General features: G+C 42.9%; 2 protein-coding genes across 6 annotated transcripts; one reads left to right on the top strand and one right to left on the bottom strand.

Moving 5' to 3' along the window:
- Positions 1–928: 928 nt before the first annotated feature.
- gins1 (GINS complex subunit 1 (Psf1 homolog)) lies at positions 929–3,160 on the top strand. Its single transcript, XM_076974505.1, has 7 exons — positions 929–1,152; positions 1,814–1,878; positions 2,082–2,180; positions 2,267–2,357; positions 2,434–2,550; positions 2,679–2,753; positions 2,841–3,160. The coding sequence occupies exons 1-7, from the start codon at positions 1,078–1,080 to the stop codon at positions 2,907–2,909; spliced, it is 591 nt and encodes a 196-aa protein (XP_076830620.1). The 5' UTR covers positions 929–1,077; the 3' UTR covers positions 2,910–3,160.
- On the bottom strand, positions 3,036–21,950 carry ninl (ninein-like). Of its 5 annotated transcripts, XM_076974502.1 has the most exons (29): positions 21,708–21,950; positions 20,784–20,995; positions 20,544–20,640; positions 19,904–20,106; positions 16,754–16,820; positions 16,264–16,454; positions 15,568–15,717; positions 14,280–14,447; positions 13,490–13,626; positions 13,166–13,306; positions 12,912–13,086; positions 11,510–11,620; positions 11,304–11,390; positions 10,158–10,305; positions 9,974–10,033; positions 9,774–9,895; positions 9,319–9,677; positions 7,061–8,677; positions 6,471–6,575; positions 6,294–6,363; positions 5,921–6,205; positions 5,514–5,627; positions 5,271–5,417; positions 5,034–5,183; positions 4,575–4,700; positions 4,278–4,487; positions 3,948–4,061; positions 3,776–3,853; positions 3,036–3,661 (listed from the first exon to the last, which is right to left on the bottom strand). In XM_076974502.1, exons 2-29 carry the CDS (start codon positions 20,964–20,966, stop codon positions 3,554–3,556), a joined length of 5,523 nt encoding a protein of 1,840 aa, XP_076830617.1. In that variant the 5' UTR covers positions 20,967–20,995; positions 21,708–21,950; the 3' UTR covers positions 3,036–3,553. The 5 variants fall into 5 exon arrangements, with proteins under 5 accessions (XP_076830617.1, XP_076830615.1, XP_076830616.1 ...); XM_076974500.1 differs by having other exon boundaries at positions 3,036–3,853; positions 21,708–21,949; XM_076974501.1 differs by having other exon boundaries at positions 3,036–3,853; positions 19,904–20,103; positions 21,708–21,949.
- Positions 21,951–25,168: the final 3,218 nt, after the last annotated feature.

The following is a 25,168-nucleotide window of genomic DNA, read 5'->3' as shown; positions in this document are numbered from 1 at the left end:
CTCGCACCTGATGAAATAAATATCCCTAAAAAGCTTTACCATCTCCTGTATTACAGGATGCTGAACAGCTCAACATAAGTGACATTAACCTTAGAGGGAAAGAGGAGAAAGGACAATCAGAAAACAGAAGCAATCTACTGTTAATTATTACTTATAAATTTAATTAGGCTATTTGCATAAATTAGTTAATGGTTGGACTCCACAGTTTCACATTACCTTGTTGCAGGTTAACTTCAGAAACAAGTGTAACAGCCATCTGTGACCTATGACCTAAGGCCCAAAGGGTCATGACCTCCAACATGATGCTTCATTTTAGTGGGTCACTCCAGTTATGTAAAGAATTCATGTGTCACTGTCCCTCTGGTGTCAGTGGTCTCTGGGCAAGCTTATGGGTTTAGATGAATATTTGACCTACATTTCAGGCATACAATGTGCATAATTTAAGTTTATACACTTATATATAAATATAAGTTTACATATTGGGATACTGACCCTCTGTTTAACTGCTATGCCACTTTCTGTCTGCTCTAATTAGCAGCTATGCCACTTTTTGCCCATTGTTTTTGTTACATCTTAGCACTTAATATCTGTACTGTGATTGTTAGTATTTGTACTAACCGGATGGTAGTCCAGAGTAAGAATTTCGTTGGAAAGTAACTGCCTGACAATAAACTCTGAGTCTTGAATCATTTCAGTAGTGTTTCGTAGGTTAACTCTGGAAATACATTAGACCGAAAGGATTTGGTACCTATAACAAGTAACACACGCCTACATCTTACCTCAGCTAGGCGTTAAATACAATATGTTCTAGAATTAAATAATTGAGTCATCATAAATAAATATTCAAACAGTCAATAAAAAGTAATCACATGCTTTTGCCTTCGCGGGAAACAGTTGCTCATCAACTTCCGTTTTGGCGTTCCGTACGTGATCACGTGATCACAACAACGCGTTCTGCCGCGAAAATATAACGTGGCACCATTTACACGGCGCCCGGGCAGCTGGATGCGTTATACCGAGATAATATACCATAAATATTATAAAAACAACGTTTTGAGATACAAGAGCTAGATCATAATGTTCTGTGAAAAAGCAGTGGAACTCGTTAGAGAACTTCACCGGATGACTGACGGACAACTACCCGCTTTTAATGTATGTAGCGTTAGCTAAAACTCATTAGCTGTCGAAGATAAAATGTTTTTATATACCTAGTATAGTTTTAGGCTAAATGTTTAATAATTGTCGGAATAACTAAAACGTAGCTTATTTCATTCGACTTCACATGATGCATGATTCACCAAAACATTAAACAGTACCTTTCTGCGATTTTCAGGGTACCCGCGGGTCCTTAAAAAGTCTTAAATTTAGTTTTCCATATTCAAGGCCTAAAATGTATTTAAATGTCTGGAATTTTATGAGGGGAGGCATTAAATTATTATAAGTGTGTGTTGTTCAGTTGTTCTGGCGCGATGTGAACTTTGCCGAATCTAGCGCTAATGCAGAAAATAACCGCTCCAGGGTCCTAGTGCTAGATTTCTAGCGTTGGAGTATACGGCCTCAACAACGTCAACGATGTGGAACACACCTGCATCCCCAGTAATAGTAGTATTTTTTTCTTGTGAGAGGTATTAAAAAGGTCTTAAAAGTCATTGAATTTGAGATTTAAAAATGTGCAGATACCCTGGATTTTAGCTGAAGTGGCTCACCTAAAGGAACTTTAACCCAGACTGTGTTAAGTGTTGTAGTGACATTTGTGACATGTCCGTATAAATCAAGGCTGGATTACTACAACATGACGGTTTTGTCTTACCAGGAGGACGGAGTTCGTCAAGTCCTAGAAGAAATGAAAGCTTTATACGGGCAGAACCAAAGTGACGTGTAAGACAGGAGCTCGATAACTGTTATGGACTCTAGTTTAAACCACCATGTGCCTTTATTATTGTACAGGTGCAGATCCAGCCGTTAGAAAATGACAACTTCATCTACTTTTATCGCTAATGGCTTACTTAATATTTATAGTTGCTCAAAATAGTGTCCCTGTCTTGCCTCTAAAATTGCATGTTTTTTTGTTACCTCAAAAGTAATGAAGCCAAGACCGAGGGCAAGAGCGACCTGATCCCAACCATCAAGTTCCGGCACTGCTGTTTGTTGAGGAACCAGCGCTGTATTGCAGCATATCTGTAAATGTTATATGTTCAGCATGCTTTAATGTGTACAGCATTAGACCCTGTGACCTCTGCCTGACCCACACCACCTACTCCCACAGTTATGACCGCCTCTTACGGATCCGTGCTCTACGGTGGGAGTACGGAAGTGTACTGCCTACTGCAATTCGCTTCCACATGTGTGCGGACGAGGTGGGAATGGTTTATCACACGTTTAAATATCATGACGTCGGTTATTTTGTCAGTAACTGGTTGAATCAATCGGCAGATGGAGTGGTTTAATCAATACAAGAAGTCCTTGGCCACCTACATGAGGTCACTAGGAGGGGATGAAGGCCTGGACATAACACAAGACATGAAGCCTCCCAAGAGTCTGTATATTGAGGTGAAGTTAAATTGGTCACAGTAAATGCAAAATGGTAGAAATAAGCACCTTTCTCTGAAGGTATTGAGTTAATGTTTAAGCAAATAACTTCACAGTCCAGTTCCCATCTCCTGCACGTCTGTTTGCAGGTGCGGTGTTTGAAAGACCATGGAGAGTTCGAAATCGATGATGGCACAGTTATACTTTTGAAGAAAAACAGCCAGGTAGAGACAATATTTCCATGTACATCTATTTACAGGTGAGATGCGTGTTGGCCACTGCATGTAAACCCAGTTGTTTTGTCTTCGTAGCATTTTCTGCCACGGTGGAAATGTGAGCAGTTGATTCGGCAGGGCGTACTGGAGCACGTGATTTCTTGAGTGAACGCCTGTGTTGGCACATGGAGCCGGTTTGGGTGGCAGCTTAGAAATGCCAGTTTACAGTAGCAGTTATACCTTTATGCATGTTCATCTAAAGTATTTTAAACACAAATAAAAAACACAAGGTTGAGGAAATAGCCTTTTATAGCATGTGACATTTTGCCGTCAAAACTATACAATTACACAAACATGATATCTACAACTTGCTTCCAACATGTCAAACAGTGAAACTCAATAAAAGTACAAGTTGACTTACTGTCAGTGCATAATTTATGATTAAATTGGAATGTACAGCATTATCATGATTGAAAGTGTGCAAATACAGCAATAGTTTGTGTATCAAAACTGTACAATTGATGAATACTGTTCTTTGAATACTTCAAAAACATTGTTTTAAACCATTTCCATGAATATTCATCACTGCTTGTCTGTTACAAGGGACCAATTTTGTAACGTATTTCTACGAAGAATATTTTGCTCATTCTATATTCTTGTCTCTAAAGAGATGTAAATCTATGGCAGTGTTATTAAATGGTCATATTCTACAGCTCGATAATTCTGGTCTTTCTGTCATCCACAAGCACAGCATGGTCAGTGTATTTTGATGTTATTTGTGCATTCAGGTCACAGGAGTTTTTATGGTCTTACTGTGGACAAATGTAGGATTTAGCCCACTTCCTAGACTTTGCCCAGTTTTTCAAAGTAAAGATTTTTTGCATCCTAGGTATCTCACTGCCTGTGAGGGACAGAATCTAGGCAGAGAGAGAGGCAGGAGCAATTTTATGCAGGAGTTTGTTCAGAGCATTTACCTTCTCCTCCAAGAGGAAAGACTTCTTCTCTGAACTTTTCTGCCTTTGCTCAGTTACCTGCAGAGCCTTCATGAGCTGAGAGTTTTCTACGTAGAGGTCCTTCAGTAGCAGATCTGATTTAGCATTCTTAGCCATCTTGGGGAGAAACAAGTTGAGAGATTTGTGGTGATGTTGCATATAGCCACAGTTTAAGCACATACCCAATTTGATGCCAATGTTCTTGACCCACCTGTTGTTTTAATTGGTTGATCTTCTCCTGAAGGATCAGACGCTCGCTCTTCAGTTTGGTCTCCAGCTCCTCCATCCGCTCCTGCATGTCCTCCAGAACTTTCTCATACTGCTCCTGTTAACACATTACTGTGATGACTGTGCTGCACTAATGACTATAGTCATGAATTATCAAATAAAAGTGCGATAAGTGTCAAGTCTGGCCTTGTGGGCATAGTGGAAAGATTGAACTCCATCAGCTTGATTAGATGTTGATTGCAAGGCATATTGTATAAAATTTTCTTTTAAATGGTACTTCAAGAAGTATTTGGGTCCCATTGGTGAGACTGACCTGCTGAAGGCCCAGATGAGTCTTGGCCTGCTGGGTCTGGGAGGAAAGCTGCTCTTCGAGCTCACGTGTCCTGCTCTGCTGCTCAGATAGCTGAGCCTGCAAGCGAGACAGCTGCTCTCGGGCGCCACTATCTACCTGGTCCCTCACCTTCTCAACTTCATGGACATGTTGGGCCTGGCTCAGTGACAGCACAGCGTTTGCCCTGAAGGCCTGTAAAAAAATACACATTTATTCATTTTTACTGAAACATTTTTCAGATTAAACTTCTTGGAATGCTTTGTAAAAGGGTTTTCATACCTGTTCTTCCGCCTCGTTCTTGGCAATCTCCAGTTCTTCCCATTTGCTCTTGAAGGTAATGCATTCATGTTTTAGCTTCTGAAGTTCCATCTCCTGTGTCTGCAGCTTAGACTCAGAAGTTGCTACCTGCAAATAAATTAAAGATATGAATCACATGATCTTCACAAGCTTCTTGTTTTCAGTAAATAAAAATAAAATAAATTAAAACAACCGTTGCATGTTAAAGATTTTAAACTAACTTCAGAACTACAGGTCTACAAAACAATCTGTCCGCTTGCACACAAAATCCAGTACACATGGTCTTTATATAACCAGCCTGAAAATGACAATGACAAAAACCTGGAGTGGATACAAGAGGATTCAGCCATGTGTCAGCTTGGCTACATTTCACATGTTAATACAGGCACAAATCGTGTTGGACTGAGATTCAGATATCGAGTTTCTCCATTCCTGACCGACCTTATTAAGAAGCTCTTGATTCTGCAGCTGCATGTTCCTCAGTTCTCCTTGTAAAGCACTGGCTGCTGCCTGCTCCTGAATCCTGTGGACCTGCTGCAGCTGCTCGCTCTCTTTACGGAGTTTGTGTACGTTGGTTTCCAGATCCACTACCTGTTTTAAGCGGTGGACTTTGAGGAAGGGCACAAAGCAACAGCACACTAGTCACATCGCAGGTTTACGCTGGAGTAACCTGCTCACCTTCTCTTGAGACTCTTTCAGTAGCTTCGAGCGCGTGGCCATGTCCTGGAGGAGAGTGTCTCTCTCCTCCTGCATCGAGTTCAGCTGAGAGCGAAGCTGCTCTTCCTGTGTTTCCAGGGTGACGATGCAGACCTGAAGTTCTTCAAGCTGGGACAAGAACATGGTTCGTTTTAATATGAAATGACAACTTTGGGAGAGAGAAATTGTCTACATTTACATTTCTACATTTGACAGGACTTTCACCTTTTTGTTTCTTTCCTCCACGTCCTTCAACAACGCGTCGTTGTCTTTCTGCAGTAACTGGTTTTTCAGGGTTAGACTGGTCAATGCAGATTCAACCTCCGTTAAACGCTGGAGCTGTCAAAACATTTTACAGATAAGGAATTCAGTTTACAGTGACTTTACATTTTCCCTTAAAACGCATGTAAGCAATGCATCTCTATTACATGTACTAACCAGTAATGAAATATCTCTAAGGAAGCAGTCCTCATATATTATTACGCATGATTGTTTTTGTATGGGTTGTGTAGGTGGACCTCTCGAATGGCCAAGTTTTCCAAAAGATAAGACCTTTAATATGCATCATCACAGCTTTAAAATGTCCGTGCACTTCATACATGTTCAGCTGGAAAGTGGATGATGTACTGTACCTTGTCCTTGGCTGCTTTTAGCTCCTTTTCCAACAGGTCTTTATCCTGCTCGGTGCTGGCTTTCAGTTGGAGTTTCTCCGTCTCCAGCCGACTAGATGTCTCCTGGAGCAGACTGATGGAGACGTCTGCCTCTTTTTGCTCCTGACACACCCGGGCAAGCCTTTCAGACAACCTCCGCACTTCCTCTTGATCAGAGTGGAGACGAGAATTTAGCTCAGCGTTCTCGTTGCTAAGCTGCAGGTTTCTTGCACTCAGGTTCAGGACTTCCTCTCGACACTTCGAGTTCTGTTTTTAGAGTAAACACGGTATAGAGACTAGAAATGACATGCAATCCAATCAAATACATAAAAAAAAAAAAAAAGTCACATCTTGCCTCTTTTTGCAGCCTCTCATCTTCCTCACGAATCTTCATACAACCCCTCTCAATCTCCTCAAGTTTTTTTCTGGAACCATAATAATCAAACGTTTTTGTAAAGTGCCAAGCACGTTTGCATCATTATTTGATGGTGAACGTTGGCCGAGCAAGATGGTGAGGTTAAAATCACCCAACCTCTTTTTGTTGACATCCTCCTCAAGTCTCGTTACATCCTGGTGTAAAACAGCTAGTCTGTCTTTCAGTGCACTGTTTTCAGAATTCACCTCATCAAGGTGAGCCCTACAGATGAGAAAAACCAAATACATCTCAAATAAATTTTCTTGAGATTTAAATTGCTCCTTGCAAGAGCATTAACCTGAAAAATATAACGAAACCAGTTAATAATAACAACAAAAAAAAGACACCAATTGGACAGAGTATAAACTGCAAGGATTAGTTGTGAGGGATGCAACACTGCACATCAGTAACGTATTATTAGACAATTGTTTTGAACATCATGCATACGAATCAACAAAGAATTAGTAGGAAGCAAGTGAACACAACAACTCTGGACTAGTTAGATCTGAAGGATGCATACGTGAAGGGTTAAATTGAGGGTCATTCCCTGGCACGCAGTCCGGGATGGAAAACGGGGTGAGTAGTGCTCTTGCAACTATGTCAATCATCTCTTGGCATCCAAGTTGACGAAGTAACGAAACGAGTCGAGTCGGCGAGAATTAATCGGCTTTGTCTCGGTTTTATCTAGCAGGCCGAGTGCCACAAACCTGTGTGGACTGGCTGGGTCCATCACCATTTCCAGTGCCACGACCAGTCTCTCCATGTGCAGTAACTGCTCCTTCATCCGCCCCTTTTCCTCCTCGAATTCTTCCTCTACCTCCCGAACCCGTGCCCGAGCGTCCATCAGTGCCTGCTGCAGCCGATTGGTGGTGTTGTCCGCCTCTTCTCTAAGGGAGCACAGCTCCTTATCCTTGTCTTCCAGCAGACCCGTCAGAAGTTTAACCTCTCCAGAGACACGGCTGCCATTTTGAATTAGGTCCACCTTCTGCTGTACCTCATTCCACAGAAAGTCCATCTCCTTGGTTTTGGCTTCTAGCTGACTGCTGAGTTCATGTGCTTGACTGTCCCTGTGGTGTAGCTCTGCTCGTAATGAATCAAGATTTTCCTTGAGCTTTACCGACTCGGCCTCCATTTCCACAATCTGGGATGAAAGCTGATCCGAGAGACGACTGTAACCGAACTTCTCCTGTAAAAGTTTGCTCTTCTCTTCCTGTTCCAAGTTCAGCAGGGTCTTAAGCTGAGTAACCTTACTCTGTTCCTTGCTTAGGGCACCGTGCAGGTTTTTGACAAGCTCATTCATTTGGTTCCAGTCCTTAGACAACCTTTGAACCTGTACCTGAAGGTCCTTTAAAACAACACCTTGATCCTTTAGTTCCTCCCGAAGCTTGGCTCTGTCCATTTCTATAGACTTGAGCTCAGAAGCTTGCATCGACAGATATTCATCTCTGCTCATCAGTGCCTCGTGCGTTTTCACCAGGTTTTCTTTAAGCTCATCAATTTCCTTCTCTTTTTCCTTGAGCTGCGTTTGCTGATGGTCAAACGCCGTGGTCAGACGACTACAGTTTCCCTTCATTCGTTCCTTCTCTTTCTGCAATGTTTCCGATTCTGTTCTTATGCTCTCCAGTTCGTGGCCAAATTGACACAGTTTTTGAAGGAGCTCTTGTTCCGTTTGTTTGTCCTTCACGTGCCTCTCCTCAAGCCGTGCCAACCTGCCAAGAAGCTCGTCCTCTTTGGTTTTGTCCAGAGAAAGCCGTTCCAGAAGCTCCCCCATGCTCTCTCGTTCTAAATTTAGCTCTCGTTCCAACTGAGACACTTTACCAAGAAGTGTTTGCTCCCTGCCCTTCTCAACGATCGCCTCTTCCTCCTTAACATGCAGTTCAGAGGTCAGGTTCTGAATCAGGGCATCCTGAGCCTTCATCGTGACCGTGTTGTCCTCTAGTTGGACACACATCTCCTCCAACTTCTCCTCCAGCTGTCTCTGGAGCACCAGCAGCTCCTCCCCAGCCCTGGCTTCCGCCTCAGCCTCGTCCCGCATCCTGCCGACACACTCCCGCAGCTGCCTCACCTCCTCCTGGTGTTCCTCCTCCAGTTTCTTCCTCTCCAGAGCAGCACCGCTGCAGATCCGGGCCTGCTCCTCGCCCAAGCGCTCCTCCCCCAGGAGGTGCTGCCTGTGCACCTCCTGCTCCAGCGTCTGAACTCTGGCCTCCCACGCACCGGTTTCCCTGCAGTGCTGCTCCCTCTGCTCCTGCAGCTGGTGCAGGAGGCTGCGAAGTGTCCCGTCGTACCGAACCGTCGTTTGTGAGAACCGTTGCTCCGCCTCCTCCCTGGTACACAGCAACATTCTAACTTTGTACCCGACGATCATCCGTAGCCTTAATAGAGCTGCCAATACAACGACACTAGACACACTGGGTGAATTAACACAAATAAAGTCTGTAATGAGGGAGTCATGCATACAACGGAGGGCGTATTCTGTTCCATCACGCTCACACATATAGCAAAAACCAAGTCTGTGAGTGTAGAGGCACAGAGCATTTTGTGTTCAGACGCATTTTGTGTAGAGTGTAGAGCATTTTGAACAAAATGTATTGGGTTTCAAATGTTCATCATAAAAGGTGCGATGTAGGCAATTTATGAAAACACTATTTACACAGAGATAAAATCCCATCATGACGCCAGTTAGGTCAACGCACGAATTCAGTGGTCTATAGCGCTCTTGGGTATGCAGCCTTGGATAACCATAGCATAGTTGGGATTTAAAGTCATGTCACGAAGACCAGACTCAAACCAACCTTAACCAGTTTCACCTTTTAGGAACCACATATTAAAACAATCATTGGTATATCAGCACTGCACTATAAATATAATACTTGAATAAGTAATTCAATAACAAACTCTCAAGGCAAATCATTGGAAACTAAAACCTGCAGATACAAGACCCACAGTACGTGTGGGACCAACCCACCTAACACGCAGGACTTCCTGGTCCATTTTCAGCTTAAGTTCTGCCTCCAGCTGGTCTCTCTCGGCCGCGAGACGCTGCACGATGTTGCCGATCTCACGAGCGTAGTTCTGCTCCAGCTCCGCCTGCTCTCGCAGCCATCGCTGCTCCTGCTGGAGGTCACGGGTCACGCCCTCACCCTTGACCTTTAGCTCGCCCTCCAGCCTCTGCACCGTGAGGCGAAGCTGCTCCACCCGCGTCTCCGTCAGGGCCTTCTGTTCTTCCAGCTCGCTGATCTCCACCTTGTAGCCCTGTGCGATGTCCTTCCTCTCCACCTCCATGTTCTGCTTCATGAACTCTATCGTGCGTTCGTAGAAATTCACCTGTTAAAACGCACAGGACAGGTCAGCCCTCGCTGTGGCTACCTGGACCAGATATTTGCAGCGATAGTGTGCGACTCGTGTGACTACTATTTGCACCTTGGTCTCTAGCTGGATCTTCAGATCTTGGACTTCCTGTTGGTGTTGCTCCTTCAGCCGCTCCATGGCTAGTTCGGTTTCAATGCTCGGTGTAGGGGCCAGATTTTCCAGAGACCCCAGGGCTGTCCACATATAAAAGGAAAGTGTCAGAGACTCTCGTCCCGCCTTCACTGGGCAACGTCAGTTCTGCAACAGCTTACCATTCTTGTCACCGCCTTTCTTGCCCTGAGGAGATTTTCCCCTTTTCATTTCAGGGTCATCTACGAAGCAAAAAAAGTTTTGCTTCGGTCTGAAACATTTTCAAATCACTGCCATTTCATAATGTGAAAATGAGAACAATAAATAGCATAAAATGTACCGAAAGACAATTTCAGCAAAACATACCAGAATCAGAGTCTGTGGTTAATGTTCTGCGGCTTGACCAGGAGTGAATGGAGAAGCTCTCTTTGGTCCGTCTGGTTCTTCTGCCCAAGCCTCGACTCTTCAAGATTTCTATCTCGGAATTCAACTCGTCATTCCTGTCCTGCAACTCCTGTTACACACAAACTGAAATCAGTCATTCGGTGACATGGCAACATCAGACCATGCAAGTCAAACAAATACTACAAACTTAATGTTGAGGCAGCTCTGAAGCCATGTTAGAAGTTGAAAAGCCCAAAGTACACAACACGGGTGAGTAACTCTCCCAAAGAAATAACTTCTCAGCTGCCTGAATCAAAACACATTCTTGGAATTTTACCCATTTTCTTTGTTGCAAGGTGCCACAATCTTGTAACACTTTGTATATCACCCATGTATCAGCAAACCTGGCACATGCTCACATAACGCACTACAACCTCAGCATTGTTCAATTTTGTAGACATGTCAAGGTGCTGCTGTGTTTTGCATCATGTAGGAAGTCTCCTTTGTGTACTCTGCCAAAAGTCAAACCACAAAGCAGTCAGTGGCTGAAATAAATGTTTACCACTGTTCCAATTATACTACTGTGTGCTCAGCATTTCAGAGACGACTGCACAGTTCAATGCTGGACTTTCGCACATCTTACTCCTGAAGGACGGGACGGGTCCATCTTTGTGTGGCCCAACAGAAGGTGCACAACCTGCAAGTTTGTAGTATGTTTAATGCAAACAAGGGAGCTTTGAGCATTCCCGTGTGTAGTTGCTGGCTCTGGCTAAGCCATGGACCCAGTGCTCAACTGAGGAGTCTAACTTCACAACTACTGACAGCAGGAGGGTATGAGAAACAATTATGTGAATTTTCTGTCACATTAAACTATGCGCTTCATGAGTGACAGCTCAACTTGACATTAACCGTTCCTAAATCCTACGCCCACAGAGAAATTAGGCATGTCTGGCAAACCATAACCAACCAAGACAACTTTGTACTATGAAAGGCTTCAGGCATTTGACTTCCGTTAACGCAAGAGCTTAAATCACTAAATAATAGTGACACCACAGGAAAAATATACATGATGTGTTTAACCAACAGTCTCACCTCCCACTCCAGACACACACACACTCACACACTCACCCTGCACTGTAGTTCATACTCCTTTATGATCCCCAAGAGATGCTCTTCTGGGCTCAGTCCTGCGCCGTGTTGATCCACGTCACCATACTGTCATTACAACAAACAGTTAAACCGGCTCTTTGGCATAAACGTCAGTCAAAACCAATTCGAATTTGATCCATTAAAGCATGAAGAGCATCAATGGCAGACACGAGAGGTTTTCTTACCTTGTCCTGCAGAGCACAGTCTAGATCCCTCCTTAGTTTAGAGACGCTGCTTTCAGATTCAGTTAGCCGCCCCTTCAGGTCAGCGATCTCCTCCTCCAAGCGACTGTTCTCCTGTAGTGTCAGAAGAGCCTTCTGTTAACCCGACACTACCCCGCTCACTGAAACGTACACTCGCTGTGACCAAGTCTTCCAAACGCAGCACGGAGACACGGGAGTACGACTCGCGCACAAGGATAAGATCACAGGGTGCTGGTCTGTTATTAGTTCCACAAATTAACAAGGTAACAGCAGGGGGAAGAGCCTTTTCTTATAAGGCCCCCCAGCTTTGGAACAACCTTCCTAAATGTGTCCGGGACTCTGACACAGTCACAATCTTTAAATCTAGGTTGAAAACCCACTTATTTAGTCTAGCGTTTGATAATTAATATCCCCCTTAGATAAAGGTACAAATCCAGGGGTTCATAGACGAAGGGTTTTATGGTAGACTGGGGTGCTGGTGCTGTCATCCTGTCACTGCTCGTGGTCACTCAAGTTTGTTGACAGTGCAGTGGACGGATGCCATTGTCTCAGAATGCCCCCAAACCTATGTTACCTTCTGGTTCTGCCTTTTTTTTAGCTAGGCTGTAATAATTTAACTTAGTGCCGGAGTTGCTGCCACACTCCAGAAATGTTTATAATTTTACCTGTCCTGTATATGTCCTCATACAGAGCTAATTTTCCCTGTTTCATTTCTCCACATGGCTGCCCGCCTGCTTGAGGAATAATGAGATGTGGAGAGACAAGCGATCCATCCTGGCCGGCCACCTCCTGCCTAACCGGATGCCTACACCATGATGGACATTATTACATATTTTTCGGTCTAAATGGACATTATTGCATCTTTTACATTCTGTCTACATTCTGTCTATATTGTTGTTGTTGTCATGGTGACCGGTGTCGGCCAGAGGAGGATGGGTTCCCCCCCTGAGTCTTGGTTCCTCTCAAGGTTTCTTCCTCATGCAAAAACTAGGGAGTTTTTCCTTGCCACTGTCGCCTTTGGCTTGCTCACTGGGGGCTAGGACTCGGCACTTGTAAAGCTGCTTTGTGACAACAACTGTTGTAAAAAGCGCTATATAAATAAAATTTGATTGATTGATTGATTGAAGGATAAACGAACATTAACAGAAAAACGTTCACAGAATCAATTCACAAATTAGTAGACATATGGCTGCAAAATATTTCACCAAGACACCATAAACATATTCTTGGCATTATTCCAGCAGCCATTCTTCATACAGAGTAGGATTATATTTCCCTGTGAAGTGTACAGGTTAAAATGAGCTTTCAGTGTCCTTCATGTACAGGACTGGTAGCCATTGCTGTACAGATAAACGTAGCTCAAGTGATGAAGGACTGTGGTCACCTTAATGGCACTGGCGGCCTCCTCCTGTAGACTTGCTTCTCGAGCCCTGAGGAGCTCCACCTCCTCCTCTAGCTTGGCTTGCTCCCTCTTAGCCTGCTGTAACAGCACCTCGGTCTCCTGTTCCGCCTCAGTTCTCAGCGCGCTCAGCTTATCCCTGAAGTCCAGCTCCAGATCCCTGACGAGTGCAACGACCACGTCTCGTCTTACATTATTAAGCGTCAGTTAAACGGAGTGCGTAGTAGTTAAATTCTTACTTGATTTTAGACTCGTTAAGCGACTCCATGGTGGCATGACGATCATCGATTTCTCTGATGAGCTGCAGGTTACGACGGTCAATCAGTTCCAGGTCAGTCTTGACCTTGTCCCTCTCCTGACAGGCCTGATTTACCAGCCCACTGAAAGGGCAACAGATTACCATCTCACCAGGAGCATATTATTCCTATTGACCTATATACAACCATCTTATTCATGCCAGACAGTGTTGTTATAATTTCTTCCACTAGGTGGAGACAAATCACCATGTAAATGGTACTATTCACTACAGACATTCACCGAAATGACAAGTGTCTAAAACGCACTGTAGGAACTGGATCTCGTCCTTGTAGGAGATGAGGGCAGCTTGGTGGATGCCGTTGTCACTGACCAGCAGCTCGTTGTCCAGGGCGAGAGCAAGTTCAGCCAGGCTCAGCCGCTCTTCTAGAGGAAAGTCCAGAGTCTGGGCAGAGAAGTTAGTGGATAACTCAGGAGCTCAGAGACAGTCGCTTTGTGGTAATCGTTAGACGAAACCTTCACAGGGGCAGCATAAACTAAAGGCTGAAGGACATAGATCTCATTTCATTATAAAAATTATACTGCTAACAAAACCTTTGCTCTCGTGTGCGTGTATAAAAGAAAGAAAAAACACACGCCACAGTCATCTGAGGACAATTTCTAGCAAGAACAGCAGTGATTTCCCAGATTACCTTAAGAGCAACAAATGACATACAAAAAGCATACGTTGATTGCAAATGCCAATTAATTTTGGTTGTCGAATTTTCGATGTTATAAATATTGTGAAGCATGTAAATAAAAAGTATTATTAGTATTACAAGTTCTTGGTGATATCTAAAGATTCTACCCAACAAGTCCAACTTCTCTATAAACACCATTATCAAGGGTCTCCATTTTCTCTTTAGCATCCTTCACAGTACACATGACATGGTACACTGTGATGTCCCACTCGGTGTAGTGCTGTATATCTGCTGATTTATTCAGAAACCATCTGATCACCTGTTCTAAGACGTAAGATGAAATAAGACTTAAAGAACAACTTCATCAAACTGTGCTCATTCTTCCTGCCTGCCGCGTGGCAAGCGACCCATTTCTCACCTGTAAGATATCCTTGCTGTTACGGATGCCTTCCTCGGTCCAGAGAGCAGCAACTTTCTCTGGGCTGGAGCAGCCCGAGCCGTCATCCAGCCGGGAGAGCAGCCTCTGGCCCACCGTGGCGGAGAGCAGCGAGGGTGAAATGGAGCGGACCGATCGCTCCTCAAATGCCTGAGAACACACGAGGAAGGATGGGATAAACCAAAGCAGCAGTCTTTCTCTGGCTCTCCCCAGCAGCTAGGAAAAGCGCTTAAACAAAATACAAACCTGCCTTCAACTTCTCAGTACTATAGCAGGGTTATGTCCATCTAACTCTAGACAATATCAGCCTTGAAAGGGCACTGAGACTCGGTCATAAGTATTAGTTCACAGAACACTAAAAAAAGCCCTGGTGTTGTAACATTTAAGCTAGCTTAGACTGATTTCAGCAACAATCCCCACATTCAGGAGGCTAACGCTCACCTAATATGCACAGGTGACAGATAAACTATCTGTCTATAATTTCAGAAAATAATGTAATATGACTCTCAAACATGAGAAGATTTAATTGAGAAACAGGAAGATTTGAGAGGGAATATCATTTGTGTAATTTATCAGTATGAATAAGTCACCTCAGGAGAGTCCAGACTGCTATCTCTGAAAAATTCAACGTTGTCTCTAAATCCCAATGTCAATAACCTTAAACCAGGTAAAAATGCTGAAGCGCAATACATTCTGTCTCAATGACACATTACTTAAATTACATAAAAGAGAACCCCATTTCTCTTTTATGGGCAGAGATCTAAAACACAAAAGAAGCTCCACCTTCCAAGTTAACTTAATTGCTTCCAGCATCCACAGCCCTCAGTTATTTGGCTTGAAACTAGAGAAGCTTAAACAATCCTATTCAGCAGCCAGATAAGTAGCTGTCCATGTTATCTGCCTGCATAAAAAGGCTGCTAAAAACCTCACATCTATGTATGATGCAAAAATATTTGTGGTTATTTAATGGATAACAAAAAAAAAACAAAAATGCCACAAAAGGAAAGATATGTGATGGACCACACAAATGTTTGTGAAAGTCTTTGTATGTGCACCATCACAGCCTAAACGTAAGTAAGTAAGTTTTCTATGCAGGATAATTTACATTCACAAACTCACAAACTTTTATACATATTGAAATTTTAATCAGAATTAGTCGCATGTGTCTCATAAGTGCAGTTTTAGTGACAATCAGTGATATTTCCAGCGGCTGAAACAACATTAGTGAACAAAGGCGGGAGTTCAAACTACTGGAGCTGCTTCTCCTGACCTGTGAGAGAGGACGCTGGGGTCGGGTAGGCGTGGACACGGCTGGGGCTCCAGGCAAACCTTCATGTTTCAACAAACCACTCTGGAACTCACTCAGACTGACTCTGCCATCCTGGTCTCTGTCCAGTTTCCTGAAGAGGGCATCTAACTCCTGTGATGAAACACAAGTGGATGGTGTTCAGAAAGTCAAAAATATCAGATCAGTTAGAAAATAAATTGCATTGGTAAATAAAATATATATATATTTTTTCTGAATTATTATGAATGTTATTATGAATGTTACTGAATGTTATGAAAGGGATTTGGTGATCTAGCACATTATTTTAACCAAATACAGGAAGGACTGCAGCAGTTTTGCAGTAGGGGTACAGGCTGGGTTCTGGAGTCTGCACCTGAGCTAACTTCTCTAAAGAATGTAAAGTTGGGGGTGGGAACTGTGTGGTCAGCTCCACTTTCCACAAATATGAACTGGAGCTCCACATTAGGGAGTAGCCTTGTAGGGGAATTCCTGTGAGGGATAATTACCAGTAGAGTGAGGAGTGAACAAAAACGTTATTTTGTGAAGAAACACTGATGGATATGCCAGACTGAGCATTCTGAAACCCAGGGATTACACATGTAGCACTTAACAACATTTTTTTTGTGTCATTCACTGTATTCAAAGTGGACTGTGCTGGTTAACTCGGTGTGATGGTACCTCAGATTGTAGATCTTTGAGGCCGATGTGTTCACAGACCAGTGACAACTCCTTCTTGTTAAGCGATCCTCCAGAGCCAACTCCTAGCTCCTCCCACACTGCCGTCACCTCTCCATCTGTCACTTCCTGGGAGGGGCCAGTGGAGTGACTGGGACTTCCTGAGCTGTCTGGCTTCCAGCGCTTTAATTGGCCTACAGTACACCGACCACGTTTATATGAACAGAGATATACACAGTCAAGCAGCGTTCTCCAGACACAAGGTGACAGTTCGGCTGAGTGTTTTCATGGCCTCTGTACTGTTCTTACTGCTCACATACACTACACTGAGAATAACATATTGCCTCATTAGTTAACAGGTCACCGGGTTTGATACGTGCTGTCTGACAGTACATTTACATTCTCAGATGGCCTTATAAATATAACAATAACATTAATAGTAAAATATTCTGATGAATTTAAACAAAACACAAAGAGTAAAGTTATCAATCACCTTGTGCCTCAAAATAGTACTGAATGGAGTGTTTGCTACTCCCGGGGTCTTCATCAGACTTCAAGCTCTGCAAGACATGATGCAGTTTTAATTTCTCCCTTTAATAAAAGGATCATACAAATCATAACTGCTGTGTTAAAAGGAGGTTTTGGTGTCCCAGCAAAACACATCATCACACGGCTCTTGTGTCTATTTGTTAAAAAAGACAGTAAGATGAACAAACACAGCAGTAATTGAACAGTGAGTGATGACCATAAAGCATTTCAGCTGTCAGACTGTGGTTTCATCCTACAGAATGAAGTAGCACTTTCCAGCAACAAGATCTCTGCCCTCCAACTGCTAAAGGGCTTGTGCACTCGTTCCAGTGAGTGCATGAAGGTCTCTCTTATGACACCTCACAACTTGTAAAAGCGTAAAAAACATAACTCTACCACGGTATCTCTTAGAGGTCTTGTGCAGTTTGCTCTGTATGTCTGAGTTCTGGGTAAAGAGTGTAGATCCTCTTTATTGCACTTTTGTGTGCTGCTGTTTTTGGCTTCTGAAGTCGCTTTTCCGCTGCTCGTTAACGGCTCGTCGTTTCTCAACTCTAGTCACCTCCACCCGCTGCACCTGGGAACTTTGTTTCTCACTGCAGACAGCACTCCCTACACCAACAGGGTCTCGCTGGAGTTACTGAACCCTCCTCACATATCAAAACAGCATCCTGAACAGATTCTACAAATGTCTTGTTGATTACAAGAACAACTGCAACACAATATGAAATGGCAACAACAGCTCTAGAAAACAACATAAATACAAGCACATGGCGCAATAATAGCACTAAGTAGCTAATGTTATCTGCGAGCTCACACAATCTGATGCAGTGTAGTGATGACTCTCTCTGACCAATCAGTATTCTACTGTGTTTATGTCATCTTTCCGTATGGACTCATCTTGCTTAGAAGCTCAATGGAGACAACATCAAGAAAGTACCAGGTACTATATACAGATTTTACCAAAAACGCTGAGTAGAATCAAGCTGAGCCCAACTAGTACCATGTAGTAGACCTGTACGTAAATTTCCTGCAAAATTTATTAAAGGGCAAATATTACTAAAATCCATATAATAAATTACAAAAACAGGAAAACACGTGTATAGTATCACAAGGAGACTTTGTCAATAGGATGCACAGATGAAATCAGCCTTTATAAATATGTCACAATTTAGTCTGCAGCAGTAAGTGATCAAACACAGGCTCCTGAATATGGGACAAGCAACAGTGGATTTGCAGATTTATTTACTGAACAATATTACATAACTGCTTACAAACTGCATTTCAGCAAAGACCACAGCGCTCTTTGTCTTTTCTGTTTCAATCTCTCTTTCCTCCCTCTCTCTTCTCATCATTCTCTCTGTGTGTCTGCTTCTCTCTTTTAAATCTGGGTAGTTATTTGGAGAATATAAAGTAGGATCTTAAGACTCTAACAAAAGTGACTTCACATATTTGACACAATAATAATATTGCTTAAATTAGTTTAAAATAATACAAAAATGCTGTGTGTGGTGTAATATTATTGACTGAGGCTTTAACATAGACAGGGACATAAACAGCTTGTCAGGAACTGAAGAGGTGGGAAGCATGTCATATTTGTAAGAAAACAGAATCTATCATAACAGACTATGAAGGTCTGTGTAAAATATTTACCGGTGCCAGATCACATATTTACATAACAAGAACAGTTACTCCCATGGACATTCCAGAAGGATTATCTGTGATCAGAGCTATGGCACAACTGAACTCCTCCCCACACGGAGACAACCGTCTTTGCCCATAAAGTCTCAGATATGCTCAGTTTCAAGCACTCTGGGGAAACTACGCAATCACACAGCACGGAAGCTCTGTTCATAATAGTGACCCTGCTAGACATGTTGTCTGTTCAAAAGAGCGTTCTGAGAGAGAGGTTTTGGCTCTGTAGGGTGAGACACAATGTCTGGCGTTGCAGTCAGATGTAGAGAAGAACTCATGTAAAACTCTCTGAGTGTTGGAATAGTCTCCGCTGGCTGGGTTACATAAAAGTTCTGAATATTTCAAAATGAAGAGAGAAAAATGTGTTCCTAAAACAACTCTGCGAGAAGACGCTTTAGACCCAGTTTCAGTCAAATGCTGTCCATACTTGGCTCTCTGCTGCCCACTCTTCCACAAGCAAGTTGTACATTATTTAAGACCTATATGAGCCGTCAACCTGGACGCCGCCCATACCAGCAAAGCAAAACACACCAAATCGCTGTCTGACACGTAGCCATACATGCACTAAAACACATGCTGGCTCAAATAGGGCCTGGCAAACTGTTTTATAAACACCAGACAAACGGTGCCCCCTGCCAACATAAACTCAGCACAAGCTTTAATGTAATTGACTAAACTCATTGCAGGAAGTCTTTGTGCTGAAAGAGATCCATCTAGCCATGACCTTCCTACAGACCACTGATTTACACCCTGAAAAACGCACTTAACAAATCTGCAAAGCGGTTTCTCCCCTGCCTCTCTCACAGACACAGATGGGTTTTAAACAACTGCTACACACAAGCATCTGTTGCCACAACCACAAATGTGGTTTTTTTACCTGTAGTGTGATGGCAGTATGTTAACTCATCTATACATGCAAATAAAGAACAGCTATAGCATCCAGTTTTTTCCAAGAAAAAAATTACTGAAGGAAAAAAAACAATTCAACAAAGGGGTGTCTATTAACTAACCGACTACAGACACTAAGTGAACGAGACCATTCGTTGATCCTACGCCAAACGTAACATGGGGGCTGGTGAAGGTTGAGGTTGTAGAAGCTGCAGCCACTTGCACATTCCTCGCGGCCAGAGACGCAGACGGCAGCGGGACTCACACTCCCTCAGTGCTGGGGACACTCAGTGACTCAGGCATTCAGTGCTCTGATGGTTCTGTGCAGCTACAAACAACTCTAACAGCAATACCGAGCACCAGCGAAGCAAATTATGAACTATGCTTTGAGACCTTTGTAAATGGCATGTACAGTTCCCTGCTCAGAGCTATAATCATGCAGTCTGTGATAGGCTGAAAGGTTCCTATATGAAAACCTCATGTTCTTTTTTAAAAACTGGATTTCTTTATTTTGTGTGAAAGTCAGCTATGTTACCTCAACACTCTCTAGAGAAGTGGAGCGTCTGAGCTTGGCTCTCCTGCCTCCGGGACAAGGGGTCGCGTCTTGGTCCGCTCTGAATGGAGGGGAGTCTCCAGAGCCGTTTGCTGTCAGCAAAGATGATGCCTTATCAGGCCGTGACTTACGTCCGTAGCGTTTGGTGCCTTTCACAAACTTTGGTTTCACCTCCTCCGGGACTGCTAGGGGCAGAATGAAAATCAATTAACAATAAAGAAATGACCAATTAAGAAGAGACGAGTAAATATGCAAGAGTAGAATAAATAGGATTGGCAATCACATAGACACCATAATTCTACTTAATTATGTAAATAATATAGCTAATGTTAGAGTTCCCTGTATGAGTACTCTTTACAGACACGTAACAGATAAAGTCCCTCCAACTGCTTCTTTCATATGATTATAGTAAATGATCCCACAAAACACACTTCAACATCATCTTCCTAAAAAGCAAGGGTGACCCATATGTGTGCCAAGAAGGTGATTTCACCGTATTACACATCTGTTGATATTACAATAACTTAGTCTAAGTCATAAAACATATAAAGTTTTAGTATCTGGAGGAGGGAAAAGGCCCTTCAAACACTCCTTGACACCCTTAGTGAGGTGTTTTGTGTACCTGGCTCTAGGTAGCTGCTCTCCTCTTCCGATGTCGAGAGGTCCAATGATCTGGAGAGGACAGCCACAAATCCCTCCTTAAATTCTTCAAAATTTACCTGAAAAAAAATATATATCACCAATAATAATGATCAATGATAAATGATAAAATGGGCTGTATTTTCACAAAGCTACAACTGCAGAAGGTTTTTTGTTTGTTCTCGTCGAAGAAAAGTCATGGTGATGAACTTGTGTATCTCACCCTTGCAAAATGCTGTGGTCCCAGAAGACTGTCCAGCAGAATTGGGAGGTGTGCGTCCAAACTCAGCTTACAGCACAGTGCAGTGAGCTCTTCTTTGTCAAGGTAGCCAGTGCCTGTAGTATCACAGCTATCAAACTCTTCCTTTAGCTGGGCCACATAGCGGTTCTGTTCGTCCTCATCCATCGCGCTACATACTGCAGAACCTGCTGGACCTGTAAGCAAGGTTATATCATGGTAGTGAAGTACACGATTATAACTACTGTTAATTAAAATCAATACCTATCAATAAATCAAGGGTGTACGACGACTTTTAGACAACACTTTAAGTGGAAACCTACAACATCAGTTGGCAAACTGGAGCCACGTTTCATAATGATCTTAGACCTGCTTTAACCAAGACTGCAGTTTGCAAGACCACCGTCATTTAACCATCCCCATTATTTCCCTCAGTCTATATTCACTATCAGAGCTAGTTAGTGACCCCTGACCACCACACACACACACACACACAGAGAGAGAGAGAGAGAGAGAGAGAGAGAGAGAGAGAGAGAGAGAGAGAGAGAGAGAGAGAGAAAGAGAGAGAGAGAAAGAGAGAGAGAGGTGATTGCTGTAGTACATATATACAGACTACATGTAAAGTCTAAACGTTATGCTATGTTGAAGTAGGTACAATCTTCTGCCCTTCCTCTCTCCTGCCCGGGGTTAGATAGGTAGACCTGCAACCTTCACCATGGGAACGGGCAGTATACCCAAACAAAGACTCACCGGGCTGGGGGAAGTTCTCCATGCTTCACCATCAATACGGTTAACTATACTAACTAAACTATTATTCTCAAATGACACACAACAGATGCGAGGGCGAGCAGATTTAGAAAATATGCGCACGTAGTAATGTGAAAAGGGTGAAATCCAAGTGGATCCTACCGTCTCAACTGCACACGGCCGCTAGTCCAGTTCAGTCCTCCACGTTGTTCGGATAACACACAAGTCATGTGAGCGAACCTCTTCACCCGCTGAAGGACATGCACAAAAGTCATCAGATCGGCGGCAAACACACACATTTACACTACAGACTGTACAGACTGTACGGGGAGGATCTTACTGGACCCCGTCCGTGCAGCGGTTCTCTGCCTGCAGCACCAACTAGGTGCTCGCTGCTGTTTTGCAGCCCCTACCGGCCAGGCGGTTGAATTTGGGGGGGGATTGTGAACAGGGGTTTTATGAATAACAATATAACAATACATGTTAATGAAGAACGGGGTAATAGTGGTCTGATTTATCCAGATGAACTGGTTAGATGTTATCTGATGTCCCCCATGCGTTCACTCAGCTCTTTGATGGTTCTCAGCTTTCTTGTGATCTCGGTTGCATCATGCTTATAAATATTGTGGCGTGGTGTAGGAGGGAGGAGTCAGAAAGCGATCCATTTTGCAATATAAGCACCTTTATTTATATCGCCTTGGCAACGTAATCACGCTTGGAGACGTGAACACGCAGAACAGACTCAACAACACATGAAACATGAGGGCAGGTCATCAGTACCGTAACATCACACACACATGGCAGGTAGACTCACACAATGTATAACTACTTAAACTAATACAGGGTGACTTAAACTACATAACACACACAATCAAACACATAACCAATAAATACATGCACAAACATTACACATAACAGGAACAATACCGGAGCCGCAGGGGCTCATGGGAAATAGCGCCGTCCCTCAGCGGACCGACGCTACAATATTATGTTTCATCTTCTCTCCATTCCGATTCACAGTACCTACGTTAACATTCACTATAAGTTAGACCAGCCTGTGACTTCAGTGTAGGGTTGCCACCAGTCCCGGTTTTCCCGGGACTGTCCCGGTTTTCACGTCGCTGTCCCGGTTTTCCCGGGCTGTCCCGGTTTGTCCAGGTGTTACACCAGATTCTGTTACCGTCGAGTTTTGTGACCACAGGGGGCGCTATTTCACAGTTTCTGTTCACAGACACGAGCGCGAACGCTACGTACGCTACACTGATGCGCTTTCTTCTTTTGTTGGCGTCCACGAGCTGAAAGATGACCGATGTTTGTATTTACATTATCATCTCTTAATCGCATAAATGTACAAACAAGAATGTTTAGTTACATCATTTTACAAGCTTCATCGTATGCAAGCTCTGTAAGATGCTGTCATTATGAATTGTATTTCTGCCCCTTTTGGATAAAATGTGTAGTACTAATATGTGATAGCTACAGTTTGGTCTAACAAAAATAACTTTGTCTCAAACGTGGTTCATATTTGGCCTTGAATGATAATGCTGCCTCTACTCAGCCAGAGATGCCAGGTGTTGTCAGCCAAATCTGGACCAAACACATTTACCAGACACAATCACCAAACACGGGCCATATGTGTGGCAAATTATGGGCAAGATCAGAGCCAAATTTAATAGAGTAATAGAGCTTACATAGAGTTTCGAGAAGCATCTCATTCACAAACTAGTCACGCCCTGGGGGAGTGGTGAAGTTGAGTAAAAGTTTAGGATTTTCGGTTCCCGCCCCCATATCCCCATCCCCCTGAACTTCGTAATTATCCTGGACTCCATATATTTCCAGAACATATTATAAAATTTAGAATTCCATCTATTTTCCATGCCTGGAAAACAAATCCATTGATTTTCAGAATTTTCCAGGATGCATATTCACATGTTCAAATCTTATTTTTCTTTTAAAAAAGCAACAGCAGTGTACACAAAGAAAACAAGTAAAATGTGCATGTCAACACAATAAACCAAGGAACAGAGACTAAGATCATCAGACTAAGTTATTCAGTTCGCTGCTGGTACACTATACTTCTCTGTCTCCAGCAAGATGAATCTGCCTTTTAATCCATCACTCCATTTCCTGATCTGTCCATGTTCCAGTTAGGACATTTCTTCTTCTAAAATGAGATACAGCAGAAATATTGTTGTGCGGGTTTCTATTCTGTATTCTATAGTTGTTAGACGTTATATATTTTTGTAGCCTTACATTGATCGGACTGCTTTCCACAACATATGTTGATGTAACAGAATGTGATGTTACGTTACAGAAACAACTCCCAAAAGTTTAACTGTGATGGGTGGTGCAGAACACAATGCAGACACTAGCAGACTAAATAGGTTTTTTTAACAGAGGCATACGCAGACAGGACAAAGGTAAAAACCAAATTAGTAGCAAAGGCCCAAATACAGAAACCAAAACCAGAGTCAAAACAATCCAGATCAAATTCACGGTACAGCAATCAAAGGCAAGCAAAGGTACAAGAAGGCAAATACAAAAGATAAAACCAGAGAGAATTTGATATTCAGAATATAAACACTCAGTATGCTTTCTACTGGTTTTGGCAATACTTTGCAATGAAGTGATGCAGAATCCAGGTATATATGGAGGTGTGGTAATGTGGAACATGTGTGATTAATAATCAGTGGAGGAGGTCTGGTTAGCTGGTGCCAGGGATCATTCATGCAGCACAACATGCCAAATCACCTGCGTCTCTTGTATTCATATGTGGTTAGATGCAATCTTATATCTGATTACTCTAAAGCATACAGGGTACAAAAATGATTTCTGGAGCCTCGACAGATAAGCAGGTCTGCTTTTCAAGTACAAATTATATGAGCAATGGCCAAAACAATGGCCATTTCAACTACTACTACTTTTACTACAACTAATAAATAAATAAATAAATAAAATAAAATAAAAACCTACAAAACCACACACACTAACAAGAATAACCATTAGCCCTTTGAGGGTGAGGTTCTTAAATACACTACTACTTTGGCACTGATTAAGGAGTACAATTAATGTTTGGTAAATTGGTAAAAATTAGACAATTATTGGAGAAAAGTTTTGGGTAGATGTATATAAAATCTGCTTAATAATAACTTTTGGATTGCAACTTCAAACCAGGAAACGTGACGTGTATTCATTGAGTTCAACAGTATGACAGTATGATTTTATGCCAGTGATGATGACTATGCACAAAAATCCACTTGAGCTGGTTCCTTGTCAAACAAGATTGTATGGGAAGAGATGAATGTTTTCTATGTGAGGGCGATAAGGTTAAGTCGCGCAGGTCAGACACAAGGAGCAAAATCAAGAAAACCGCAACAGCGAGAGCAGAGGAACAATAATTGTGGGGTCTAGCACTAATCGATTGTTCTGGTTCTGGTAGATTGTTCTACCCAGTCTTAATCTTTAAGGTATTTCATCTTATTACGAAGCGAGCAGAAATTTCAGACGAAAAAAACCGCGCTCAAAACAGCGTAATTTAGGGAAGTTTCATGTTCAAAAAGCCAGAGCCTGAATCTGAACCTGTAGGCAACATGTAAAAGCAAAGGGAAGCAAAGTTATCATTT

The sequence above is a fragment of the Brachyhypopomus gauderio genome, chromosome 15 (assembly GCF_052324685.1).
Source record: "Brachyhypopomus gauderio isolate BG-103 chromosome 15, BGAUD_0.2, whole genome shotgun sequence".
NCBI classification, from domain to species: Eukaryota; Metazoa; Chordata; class Actinopteri; order Gymnotiformes; family Hypopomidae; genus Brachyhypopomus; species Brachyhypopomus gauderio.
Note: the sequence above shows the minus strand (reverse complement) of the source record. Positions and strands in the feature narration are given on the sequence as shown.